The sequence below is a fragment of the Anastrepha obliqua genome, chromosome 1 (assembly GCF_027943255.1).
Source record: "Anastrepha obliqua isolate idAnaObli1 chromosome 1, idAnaObli1_1.0, whole genome shotgun sequence".
In the NCBI taxonomy this organism is placed as follows: Eukaryota; Metazoa; Arthropoda; class Insecta; order Diptera; family Tephritidae; genus Anastrepha; species Anastrepha obliqua.
The window spans coordinates 36740720-36755198 of NC_072892.1; the positions used below are offsets into that span (position 1 = coordinate 36740720).

A 14479-nucleotide genomic window follows, 5' to 3' on the forward strand; every position below is an offset into this window, starting at 1 on the left:
AAGTTTTATTATTAATTAAAAAATAGTACTTTTCATTGTCTAAGGAATTATAAGTGATAACATAATTTTTATGCCGAAAAAATGGCGGAAGCATAAACACAACATTCAAAATTATCATAAAAGCTATGAACTGTAAACTATAATTCCACTTCCGAATACTTCTTCACTTCCACCAAAAATTAGTACAAAAACTTTGTAACAAACTCATATATTGTACTTATACATACATACATATGTACATACGATCATAAAATATGTTAATTTTTGCCAGCTTTGGCAGAGCACCTTGAATACGCCAGGTTCTAAACGGTAACTCGACCCAGTGTAACTTATCGCACAACGCACGGAAACTATTTACCAACAATGTTGGATGGATGTATCTTTCTAGAATTAACTGAGTGGAACAGCGCTACTTTGGTAATACAGAATAAAAGTGCTAAATGATAAATGCTGGGCGCAACCTAAAATTTACGCCAGTATGAGCGTATGTATGCATCTACGTATACAATAAACGAGTATATAATACATACATACCTATGCACATACGTTGCTCGTGGAATGATGGTGTTCTTGTGGCTCACTTTGTCATTATTTACTTAGCAAATATGTACATATGTACAGTATATATATGTAGATGAAGACAACACAGCAACACTGAAACAACAGCAATAACATACTATAAGTTGATGCCCCACTTTAAAATGTGTTGTTGGCCCCCTTAAATGTCGTGCCATGGCAGTTAAAATGGAGAAGAGGAAAAAGCATTAATGCAACACTAAAAACTGAGGTTGAACATTTCGAGGTACCTTCGCTTCGAATCAAACGAACGAATATTCATACATACACACATAAATACATGAATACATATGTATGTATGAAGAATAAAACAAAGTCAGCAGGAAATAACAATTAAACAAAGTTAACCGTAAGCAATGAAGAAGCGCAGAAATATCGAGATTTGCACTATTCGTAAGCTTCGCCATTGCCGTTTAAGCCACCAACGGGTGTCTGACTGGAAGCTGCATCGTGTGCATCGTGTTAAAACTCATTGTCAGTTAATTTACGGCGCTGCAGGTACAAGTGCATGCATGCATATACATACATATGTATTTGTAAAGACATATACATACATAAGTGCATGCATATATAAGTCACAAATAAGTTTTACTGCAATTATTTAAGCCGAACAGCAGTGAATTTGGTGAAACTACTGAACGTTATTCTGGCCTGTTGGCCCTTTGTAACAACCGTTACAAGCAGTTTTAAACAATCGAGGTCAGAAATTGTTAAAAAAAGAATAAATATTGCAACATCAAATGGCCATTAAAGATGGATATGAAGGACACGCCTCACTTCTTTACTTTTTAAAGTCCCATTCGTTGTTAGGTTGTTAAAATATATTTGCAGATACGTTACCTGAACATAGAAAGGCCCTAACTCATATTTTTTACACTTTACAGGAGAAGAAAGGAACTGAATGCAAATTGACTTTAGGACTTTTTCAATTTTTATTTTACTGTTTCCATAGTAATGAAATAATTTATTTAGGGAAAGACATACATCAAATACTGTGAATAACTTGATTTGGTAAAAAAAATGAGTTAGGGTCTTTCTATATTACGTAGATGTAAGTAGTATTTTAAGTAAATAACTACATATGTATATAACTGAAAATTTACTAAATCTACAAAATTTCACCGATTCTACGAAATTCGAAAACGAGAAAGGAGCATTCCATGGAAAATGGTAAATTTCGACCGCCGAACAAATTGCATTTCCGGATGATTATATTAGTGTTAATGTATTTAAAATATATCAATCTTCATTATAAACATCGACCTTTTACTTGACCTCAGTTTGAAGTATCTTTTTTACAACAAAAACAACTCATAAAAATTTTATTTTCTTCTATCGAAATTTGGTCAAGTTTAAGCGCTTAGTTCTCCTTATGTGTGACATGTAGCGTGAAACTGATAATTGGTGTTAAAAGAACAAACTTTTACGTTTTGAAACGTAATATTAAAAAAAAAGTTTATTCATGAACAACGCAGATATGCTCTTTTAAAAAAATGGTTCGATGATGTCCCGTATGAACGCACTTAACACTGTACAGTTATTTTTGTGCTCATCCGAGTAACTTATTTGTTTCGATTACTTTACATTTAAAGCAAACTACTGGTGCTCTTTTTACTTGCAAAGCATTAGTTTCAGATTGCATCGCAAATAAGTTCAATATTCGGTCATTAAATTTTGTCCCGTACGAGCATGGTATATAAGTTTTTCTGTTAACTAAAAAATGGAGAAAATTAGTAAAAATAATAACAACCATAGCGTGTCACGTTATAAAAAATGGAGAGACGAGAAACGAAAAAAGGTCCAGATTTGAAAAACAACAAAAAAGAAAGAGTGAAACAGTGGAGGAAAAGAAAAACTAAAGCCATGACCCTGGAAGAAATACAGAAGAGGAAGAAGTACGAAAAAGAAAAAAAGAGAGTCCAAAGAGCCAAAAAGTTGATCCAAACCCAAGACAGTGAGGCTGATTCAAATATTGTTGGTGATTGCGAATCTGAATGTTTTCCATACAAATGTAAGCAAACGCATGCTAAGGCTGTACAGAAACGTATGCGAAGTCTACCCAGTTCACCCACTAAAAAGGCTGTTGTAGCGGGTGTGGCAAAAAAACTTGGACTTAGTATTGATAACGTTAGGAATAAATCTATAAATTAACCAATTAACGATGACGAAACTACCAAAATGATGAAAGATTTTTACTTTCGTCCAGACATTGTTTATACATGCCCGGGCATGAACGACACAATGGTCTGTTGGACTAACGGTAAAAAACTTACATTACAAAAGAAGAAAAGAAGTTATATGGAGTGATGGTCCTTCTTCTGAATTCAAAAATCGTTATATGGTCTCGTTATTGGTATATCTCTCTGAAAGATATAGCAAACAATTTGAATGGAAGTATTTTGCCACTTCCCATGGTAAGGGAGTTGTAGACGGAGTCGGTGGCAATATAAAAAGACTTGTTAATCAAAAAGCCCGTAGCCAAGGAAGCAATACTGTAATCCAAAACGCGAATGATTTCGCAAAAGTTGCTGCCACATTAGTTCCTTCAACATCCATTTTTTATATTTCTGCATCCGAAATAGCTGACAAAATTCAGGATGTTCGTCCCTGGGAATCGTCCAAGCCTATACCCTGAATATCCAAATTTCACGAAATATTAGCAAATGGACGCGAAGTTACATATAAAAGCCATGCTCAAGATAACAACAGCATCAAATTTTCCCTTTAGAAAACGTTAAAATCAAAATGTAAGAGCTGAATTTCGTACGCGTCCCGTACGAACACAATTTGTCCCGTACGAACATTTTCATTTTTACACTATAAGTCATTTAAACTAAATATGCTTTAAATGTTTTTGTTGTGTTAATAAAGTCTAATACAATCACAATCAAATGTCATTTTTGTTTTCTTGTTAATATTATTAGTTTCGCTGAAATTTCACTTAATTCACTATAACTCAGAGTAGTGGTAGACTGGAGCTGTCCCGTACAACATATAATTTTTTTTTTGATTTTGCAAAGATATGGGAATATTTTAAAGCACGTTTATAGGTTTTGTTTAGAAAACTACCACACAGTATTAGTGCACTAAATAACTCGTTTTAAAAAGTTATGGTTTGTCTATAATTAAGGTTGTAAACTGTAAAAATTCGCACGATCTGTCCCGTACGAACCATGGAATGCTCCGAAAGTAGATATAATATTATAGGCGCATATAGATACGGATGCATATTAGGGTGGTTGTCAAACGGACAAAGAAAATTTTTGCATCAGATTTCTTAAACCTCAACCGCTACGTATATAGTACCACTACTATAGACGAAAATATCAACTAAAAATGTCGCTCCCGATTGGAGAAGGTCAAATCAGATTCCTCTATGGAAAATCAAAAAATGATACCACTGAAAGAAATCGTTCACTTTTCACCCTAGCGTACATATACTTATGTGCATATATGTATGTATATAAATGACAAGAGACAAGTCAGGAGAAATGCTAATGTAGTATGCAAATGCAGAAGTTGTGCAACAAAATGAGCCATGAAAAAGTTACAAAAAATAAAGAAAGTCAATTCTCGTTATTTTTACCATTTTATTTATTTAAAGAAGAAAGTCGGACGCGTTTGGAAAATAAAAATAAAATTAAACAGAAGAGGACTTATATGCATATATATACATATATGTATATGTATCTACATACATATATGTTTCATTAACACGATGAAACGTGTTTTATTAATAATTTTATATTCAAATTTGTGTCTGCATATATTAAAACAAAAAATGTGCCCCCACTTACGTTACGAAGAAAGGTTAATTAGCATTAAAATTTACTAGTTTTTACTTTATCTAAAATGTGTGAATCATTTTTATGCACATATGAATGTATGTATGTAAACACAAGGCCAGTATAATTACATATGCAGGTGTGTTTCGGAATATAAATATTAATTATGGAAGTTTCGAGCAACTATTTATATAATAAATTAAAGGTAAATGCAAATACTCAAAACCCTTATTACACAAAGTGTGAATATGTGTATACATATACATTAATTGATACTTTCGATGCCATCCCATAAATAGTTATTTGTGCACAGAGTAGTTAATATTGAAATTAATTTAAGATAGGAAATTTGTATATTATTTGTATTTAAAAATGATCCACAACAAGATAAGGGGGTTTTCAATCGATGTAGCTTCTGCTCAAATATGAACGAGACGTTATCAATAAAACGGTCCACGGATGACATATGGCAAAAATAAATTTTTTGTTTTTTGGTAGGACTGTTATAAGCTTACATGGCAAATTTCAGCGTGATATGTCACATAGTTTGTTTTCTGTGCTACTGTAAACAAGTCAAGCTCGAGTGTGTTCTTCGAATTCTCTTTTATGACTTCAATTGTCTCAAAATGTTTTCCACGGAGCGGCAACTTGAGCTTGGGAAACAAGAAAAAGTCACATGGAGCCATATCAGGCGAATACGGTGCTTGCGGAACGATATTAACATTATTTTTGTTCAAATAATCGCGAACAAGACGTGATGTATGAGCTGGTGCATTATCGTGATGCAAGAACCATGACTTGTTGTCCCATAATTCCTTCCTTTTAAGACGAAAGACGAATGTTCTCGCGCAAACGCTTTAAAACGTCTAAATAATATTCAGCGTTAACCGATCGGCCTTGCGGAAGGAACTCCGAGTGCACCACACCTTCGTAATCGAAAAAAACAATCAGCATAACCTTAAATTTTGAGCGACTTTGGCGTGGTTTTTTGGGTTGATGTACGGCCCTCTTTGAACGATTTGTACCACTGGAAAACACGTGCACGCGATAGAGCAGAGTCCCCATAGGTTGTCTGCAACATTTTTAAGGTGTCTGAAGCCGAAATTTTGTTGAAATAACAAAATTTCAAACAAATTCTTTGTTCAACTTGAATTTCCATCGTTAAATTCGAAGAAAACACTCGAGCTTGACTTGTTTACAGTAGCACAGAAAACAAACTATGTGACATATCACGCTGAAATTTGCCATGTAAGCTTATAACAGTCCTACCAAAAAACAAAAAATTTATTTTTGCCATATGTCATCCGTGGACCGTTTTATTGATAACGTCTCGTTCATATTTGAGTAGAAGGTATATTAATGCCGCCATTTGCCCTTCCGTTAGGCGCAGCTAAATCTAGGTGTGGAAGCAATGAGTAAAATTTGTAAATGAATAGGATTTTGTTTTGTTTATAAAATAATATTGTTTTACATAAATAATATAATACTACGTCGTCGGTTTTTATTTCTTTCGAAAAGAGAAAGGAGTTGCCGTTACGGTAAATGGCGAGCGCTATCGAGCCATATTGATTTAATTTTTATTTCCAAAAATTTGGTTCCAATAAGACGGTGCAAATTGCCATACAGCTCGCTAAACAAACAATTTTTTTGCGATATTCAAAACACCATTGACGCCATACCTCCAGATTTATTGGACAAAGAAGTCAAATTTGGACTGATCAAATGGCGGACGTATATATTGGATACCATATTAAAAAATAAATATCATGCAATTATGTACCAGATTATAATAAAAAATATTCATTCCAACAATATTTCTGCGTTTTTTTATCATTTTATCGATCGATTTTTTTTAATTTTTACAGTGGTCTGACATTAAAAATTACTGGCGAAATTCTGAGGTTGTGTTCGAAATTTTAATTAAAGATTTTAAATGTAGCAGCCACCGTAGGCGATTGGGTTGGTGCGTGACCATCATTGGGAAGTGCAAAGGTTCGAAGCCCCGAGCAAGAAACACCAAATGATAGAAAACGAGCGGTCGCCCCTCGCCAGGCAAAGGCAAACCTCTGAGTGTATTTCTGCTATGTCATGAAAAAGCGCCTTATAAAAAAACTATCTGTGGTTCGGAAGCGGCATAAAACTGTAGGTCTCACCATTTGTGAGAAAAAAATCAAGACGCACACGACAAATAAAAGGACGAGCTCGGCCAAACACGCAAAAAAGGCTGCAAAAGCCAATTGCACACTATATGTAGGTTGCTCTAACTTTTATTCAACTCGTAAATTTGTTTGAAGCTGATCTTTAAATTTCTATACTTAAGAAATTTTTGCACCCGGCGACAAAAAAAAAATAAATCGTTCGGCTTTAAATTTTTTTTTGTTTACAAAAAATGTTATCTCAACTAATCGCATACGCTCTCGAAATAAGTATGTAAGTCATGGTGCAAATGAAATATTCGGATTGAAGCAGGCGGCCGGACAGCGAAAATGAGACGGAGGAGTAGGTCAATTGCCGAAAATTTCGATGAAATTATGAAAATCATTAAATCGGTAAGACGTCTGTGCTCTTATTTCCTTACCTAAGAACTGCAGATAAGCAAGAAAATTAGTTTTGCTTTTTGACTAATTAGACGATTTGAACTATATTTATTTCATATACAAAACGTTCCGAACATTTTACAACATCCAATATTTGTAATGAATTTTTTTTGTTAATATTTTGCGAATGCTTTGTTAATTTCTAATAATAAATGCTTATAAAATTAATTTCTGAAAATAATTCATTGTTGTGAAAAGACTTGTAGTTTATTTAGAATCGAAATAGAGACTTATGTATCCACACTGCTCTATCATCATTTTAAGTAGATGATCTACTTTTTCGCGCTTAATTCAAAATCCGCAATTAAAAAGCGCGATTTCCCATACAAAATTGCTCTCCTAAAATCTGAGATTATAAAATAATCCTAGATAATAAAGATAACTTTTGACATACAATACAACTCTGTGTTTTCTGTGATATTGATAATTATTATTACGAATGAAAGAAGAAACATCAAAATAAAAACTAAATGAAATGGATACCGGCAAAGAAAACAGATTTGTAGATATAATTCTAATAATTTTTTTCTTAAATATTATTAATTATGCATTCATTTTACATAAAAAAGCCTGTGTCATAATACTTTGGCCTGTTATTGCTTATTATAAAATGTAATATCGAATTTCCCATGCATATTGCTGCCATAATTTTTTGCAACCTCAGTAAACGTCGCATACGGATTTCCTCCAACTGTTCATTATTAGCAGCGAATTGCGCAATTAAATTAGCTATTTCTTCTCCTTGTATTTTCTTCATATCGTTAATAATAATTAAAGAAACCAAAAACACCGAAATATTCCACCAAAATTATTTGTATGAAAAAAAACCTCTCAAAGCAGTATTGACAGCTGATTGTCAATTTTGCAGGTAATTTGCCATATGTGAACGGGTAGATTAATTTGGTGGATTTATATGTGATTAATGCATATGTGAACGTATTATTACACATTCGTAATAAGCGGTTTTAAAAATATTAGAGATCATTTACATAAAATCTTCAGAGAGATCACCCATTCCTTAATCGTAAGATTCCAGAACTAATTAGCACTTCTCTTATTGCAGATATATATGTATTTTCTATTCTAGGTAATCAAGCAAGTCATACTACTAAAAGTGGATGCCTTGGCTGTTTTTACGACTTGTGCTATTTTTTGTTAAATAAATGCTTGTAAGGTTTGCTAAAATTTTAGTGTAGAAATTTTGGAGGCACTTGGTATGGCATCCCTTCGAAGGAGTTTTAGATGGCTCTGAGATCAGAGTGATGTTCCGAGGTACTGTATACTGTACTGATGATACAATGAATCAGAAAGAGGAAAAGGCTGGCAAAGTTTCAAAGCAGTTGCTCAAAATTTCCTTCATTTTTCACCACGATAAATCTGCTGAGTATCTTTGGAACTTTAGTGAAGAATAGGGAGATCGATTCCACCCAGGTATTGAGGTTATGGGAACTGAGTATCATGAACGACTAATAGAGAATCGACGGAAATACGGAAGCGAGAGCATAAGTATGTACATCAGTGTATAGATTATTTGAAGGTAAGGTAATGCATTACGACTCAAAAAAAGAGACTGGCTAAGGCTTTGTTTTTGTTTTATTTGTTTATTGATTTATATTTATCTTTTATACATATTTGTATTTATGCATTTATGAATTCATTTATGTATTCACAAGTCTCAAAACAACGCTTATAAGGGCTGTCTAATTATTTTGATAAGAATATTATGAGATTATGGGTTTATAAATAAGGCTGAGGGTTATAAAGTTAGCTGAAGAGTTGATGGGCTACTCCTTTTAGTTTTTAATTAGTTTAGAGTTGTTGGCTTTATTGGTTTTAGTGGATTTTGGAGTGTATTTTGAGGTTATTGCCAAGCCCTGATGTGCTGGGAATAAACTCTCCTTGTATTTAGACTCAGCGACCCCAGAAACGTACAGCATACCTATTTTAGACCGCCAAGACCATTTTTGTGTGTGTCTTTTTGCAATTAACACCAAAGATTTACTTTTACAGTATAACACAATAATGGGCTAATTTCATTAAATAAGAATCGACACAGCCGTGGATCGACTTGAAGATCATCTTCTAAAAGATAAAAGATTCAAGTATTTAAATTTAAGACTTATAACAGTGTAACATTCTCTGGTCAAGCATTGGCGATGTTACCCCTGGAAAGTGGGTTCTGGATGATGTGAAATCATGACTAAAGGCTGGTCCTTTGAAAACTTATGTATATCAAATTCTGTAGCTCCTCTTGGAAAATTGAGCTGGCTTATTATTAAACGGCCGCCGTGGCCGAATGGGTTAGTGCATGACTACCATTCGGAATTCACAGAGAGAACGTAGGTTCGAATCTCGGTGAAACATCAAAATTAAGAAAAACTTTTTCTAATAGTGGTCGCCCCTAGGCAGGTAATGGCAAACCTCTGCCATGAAAAAGCTCCTTATAAAAATACCTGCCGTTCGGAGTCGGCTTGAAACTGTACTGTACCATTTGTGGAACAACATCAAGACTCACGCCACAAATAGGAGGAGGAGCTCGGGCAAACACCCAAAAAGGGTGTGCGCGCCAATTATATATATTATTACACCCTTGTAAATGCTTGTGAGTATTTTTCCAGAATAATGCTTCACTTTTTGATACTTGTTTTCAGAAGTTGACATATCTGCATCATCACACAATTTTTCGGAGTGTAGGAATCATCAATGCAGTCCTGTGTAAGCTGTTGTTGTTTCCCGTTTTAATACAGTTTTTTGCTTCATAGCGAAACACTTTTCAAATTTTGTAATAAGTAATTTTATAAATTCGATTGAGAAGCTTCTATTGAATCTATAAAACGCCACAATTTAATACGCAAAAAACAATTTGGCAAAACAAATGAGTATTTTTAATTTGGAATTTGTATTCATTTTTTCCCAAAGCGCTTAATTGTACTTGAAATGCATGACACAGCGACTTTTATGACCAGAAGTGTACAAAAATATTTTTAGCAAAAAAAGAAGAAGAAGCCTGTCGCTCGGTTGAGCTTTTGTTGTATTTACTTTTTTTTTGTTTTATTTTTGTAGAACACAGATAAATTGTACATCCGCGAAAAATCGATGTTTGTCGAGTACTAAGAATTTAGAAATTCATTTAACGATGTTTGTTTTTTATTTATCTTATAAATCGTGGGTGAAATTAGATTGACTGACAATTGAAGTGGACAATCCCTTCCTTCAATCTAATTGAAACTCTACACTTACTGTGAATCAACTATAAATTAAGAAAAAAAACTATCAATTGTATTATTTTGTAATGTGTTTATGTAATTTGCAGTAGAAATCTGCTGCAGCTGTGCGTTACAATTTCAATTAGCTTGCAACGTAATTTCACTTTAAATTGAAATGATCTATGTATCACTATATTAACGCTTGCAAATTGAGAAATTGCTAGAAGTAATGAAGCAAATGATGGTGTACGACTACACAGTGCACGTATGCATACATATATACACATGTGTTTATATGTATTTATATACCCATATTGAAAGTATAGGTTAATAATGATAAAACATATGGAAAATGTTAATTTTCAAACTCTGCAACTCAGATAGACCAGACGCGAGTTGCCCGAAGTATAGAAATTTTTATTAAAAAAGTGTAACTACGATTAGTTTTGGTGAATGTACATATTTTTATTGGAAAAATATAATTATGATTGATTTAATGAATGTAGGTAATAAGCCAGCGAACTATCTAATATGAAAATGTGTTTATATACAATACTTCAACGCATGTAAATTTCTCCATGTATACATATTATATGTACAAGGCGGTCCAACTAGGGTACGGAATTTCATTTTTCTAATAAAAATCTTTTTTTATTGAGTATTTTGGTTTTTGAAAAGTGTAAAGCTTGCAGTTAAATATGGAACACAACTTCATTCAAATAACTTGCACGGCTGGATTTGCAGTAAAAATAGCCAATTCTGTCAACCCTTGGGTGTTTTCAGTATATTTTGTGCGAGTTGTGGCACTTTCAGTAGGCATGAAACATCAAATGATAGCAAAAGTTGTTTCTAATAAAGGTCGCCCCTAGGCAGGCAATGGCAAACCTCTGAGTGTATAAAGAGTGATCGAGACTTATTTATACTAGGTTGTTCAATTAGTTTTACGGTTCGATAAGCGAGGGCTTTGCTACTAGCCTAATTTTTTTGTTAGGCTCGTACACTCTTCATATGAACGTATACGTATGTGAAGTTTCATTTCAATCTGAATCTTTTTTTTTTTTTTTTTTTTTTTTTTTTTTTTTTTTTTTTTGTCGGGACAACTAGCAAGTGCAGCACTCAGACATTAATTGAGTCCATTGTACTACACTTGGATTCCCTTTTAATTTTCTTTAAATCTACCCGATCTCCGAAGAAATCTGAGTAGATCTTGTGGTGCCAAGGAGCCAAGATGGTCGCTTCTTAACACATCAGTGCCAAAGACCTCAAACCTGATTCGGGCGAAGGTGGGGCAGACACACAGGAAGTGGTCCGCCGTCTCATCCTCCTCTTCACAAGCTGGGCAGAGTACACTGTCTGAGATGCCCAACCTTTCCATGTGCTTTGCCCACAGAAAGTGGCCCGTCATTAGTCCAACCAGCCGTCTGCACTCCCCTCTGCCTAATGACAGAAGGGATTGCAACAGTCGATCTGTCTTTGTCGAATCTTTGTTTACAAGCCATTTAGTATCGACGTGTCACAGTATTTTCTACAGTGGAAAGAATCAAGTGCAGGGATTGAATTTTTATGTTTGGAAGATTTAAAAGAAAAGGAAATGTATGAACAAATGTTGAAAGTGTATAAGGACTTTTCGCTATCAATTAGTCCAGGAAGAAGATGGGTTGCTGAATTTATCGTGGCCGTACAAGCCTTGAAGACGACGCACGTAAAGGACGTCTAAAGCAACAACACCAGAAATCGTAGGAAAATTTCAGGATATCGTATTGGAAAATCGTCGAGTGACTGAAAGAGTTTTAATAGAAACCCTAGGCATCTCATTGGGCAGTGTAAGCAATATTTTGACTGAAATATTGGGTTTCAGAAAGCTGTGTGCACAATGGGTGCCGCATTCGCTAACAATGGAGACAAAACACATTCGTATGCGACTTTCTCAGCAACATTTAGAGCGTTTTTAAAAGGATAAAGTGGATTTTGTGCGTCGATTGATCGCTATGGCTGAGACTTGGGTCTATCATCATGATTCTAAATCAAAATAAGAGGCTAAGAGTGGTGTGAGCCTGGTTCTTTGGCTTCGAAACAAGTTCGTGTCCGGAAATCGACCAAGAAAGTGTTAGCATTAGTTTTTTGGGATGCAAAAGAAATTTTATTTGTGGATTACTTGCAAACTGGAAAAATATACTGAATACTGAATATTATTGCAACTTTTTACACTAACTGAAAGAAAAAATTCGTGAAAGAAACCCAGTTTGCAAAAGAAAAATTTATTTTCCATCAGGACAATGCACTGTGTGACGAAAGCATTTTGAAAATAGCTAAAATCCATTAATTAAGTTCGAATTGTTGGAACATCAACCGCATTCACCAGATTTGGCCCTTTGCAACTTCCATCTGTTTTAAATGATGAAAACATAGCAGCTGTGGAAGCGTGTTTTGCAGCACTTCCAGATCCTCACTTCAAGGATGGAATTCATAAATTGGAATATTGTAGGAACAAGTTTATAAATGTTCAGAGAGGTTATATTGAATAATAAAGTCTATTTCAAACCATAAAATTGTGTTTTTCTTATCGAACCACAAAACTTACTGAACAACCTAGCATAACCGTATAATTTTAATGCCGTCAGGGTGGATTACCCCTTAATTTGTAAACAAGTTATTGCCTTAAACAGTTCTTATTTGTCTTGTGTTAAATTAAATAAATTAAACTAACAGTTATTCAAAGCCATTTTATCCTTAAATTTCAGTGTAGACATAAAAAATTGATGCGTGGAAAGCGTTTTTCCATGAGGTTATAACACCTGTGGATGCATATTTTGCAGTCCTTCCAGATTCCCACTTCAAGGATGGAGTTCATAAATTAGAATCTCGTTGGAACAAGTGTATCGATATTCAGAGAGAATTTACTGAATAATAAAATATAATTCAAACCCTTAAATTCTGTTTTCCTTATCGAACCGCAAAACCTATTGAACAACCCAGTATGTAAGAAAACATACAACACATTCAGCAAAAAAATTAAAAAAAATCAACGCGGTTTTTGAGCTACTTATAACTTGCACTTTAGCATACCAAAATTCAATGGAATATAAGCTGCATATTCCAAATTTTTTATAAAGGTTCTGTTTGTACATTTTAATTTTATTGAATCTTTTTTTTAATTTGCGCAAAGTTTGCCACGAATTTAACTTTTGTAGGAAAATGAACTATGTATATTTGCATAAAAAAATTAAAAATTAAAGAAATTAAATGTCTAAACTTGTCAATAAGTCCCTGAGCTATACTTATAAGTAATTACAAAAATCAATAGTTTCCAATGTAAATGCTTGTTGGACCACCTTGTTCATGAGTACTGCAATGCTATTTATGTGGCGTTTAGCTGCGTATTCTTTACAAGTACGGTGCATAGCTACATTGCACATTTTACCGTTATTGCAAGACTAGACGCATATTTACACTTGTATGTAGATGTGTATGCATTTATGTAGGTATTTTTACAAAATGGATTGTACTCATGCGTTGTATTGTTATTTGAATTTCCAAAGGTGTACTTACTCGTCATAGTATGGCAGCGCCTGCAGATTGCCAAGCGTGGCCAATAATGTTAACACCAAAACGCCACAGCGCAACATCTCTTGCTTTGAAGTTTTCACCAAAAAGTGAAATGTACACACACAAAAAAACTCAAATGATAATTAAAAGAAAATCACTCAAATATGACTTGTGAATGTTTGTTTTATTTGTTTTTTTGAATATCTTAAGAAATTGTCACTTTGCTGCAGCTTTCAACTGTTCAACGAAGACTTTTTCAAGTTTTTTGATATTTTCTTCACTCTTCACTTTTCACACTGTCTTCACTATTTAATTACCACGATTCTACAGCAAGAGTTTCTTGCAAAATACTGGTAAATAAGTCTATGTTGAAACGCTTAAAAGTCTATAAAAGTTGTTTTTTTTCCTTTCTGCAATTTGTAAAGTAAATTTTTCTATATAGGCTGTTTAGTAATATCGGTATGTTTCGTAGTTTATCAGCGTTTTTTGTAGTTTTGTGTGAATATAAGTTGTTCTCTATAGCACCGTTCAATACTAACTGAGCGCGCACAGAACAACAGCGCCGGTATTTATAAGGTGCTCTCCCCCTACATCACCTGCCACTTGTGAGGATCGTAGTTGGCTACGCGATCGCTAAGTTAATCGGCTAGCTGGTTGGCTTGTTGGCTAGTCTGTCGTTTGCTTCGTTTATTGATGACTCGCTGTTGCCGAATCTTTGTGCGGCTGCTGAGGTTTGGCCCGGTGGCGACCTGGCTGCCTCTTGCTTGTA

The 14479-nt window shown here is 34.1% G+C and overlaps 1 protein-coding gene across 1 annotated transcript in view; it reads right to left on the minus strand.

Moving 5' to 3' along the window:
- LOC129236147 (transforming growth factor-beta-induced protein ig-h3) overlaps positions 1–14259 on the minus strand; it is a 57669-nt gene extending 43410 nt beyond the window's left edge. Inside the window, exon 1 of the mRNA XM_054870376.1 lies at positions 13714–14259. Within this exon, the coding sequence (XP_054726351.1) occupies positions 13714–13790 (77 nt within the window). The 5' untranslated portion in view covers positions 13791–14259. The remainder of the gene's footprint in view (positions 1–13713) is intronic.
- Positions 14260–14479: the final 220 nt, after the last annotated feature.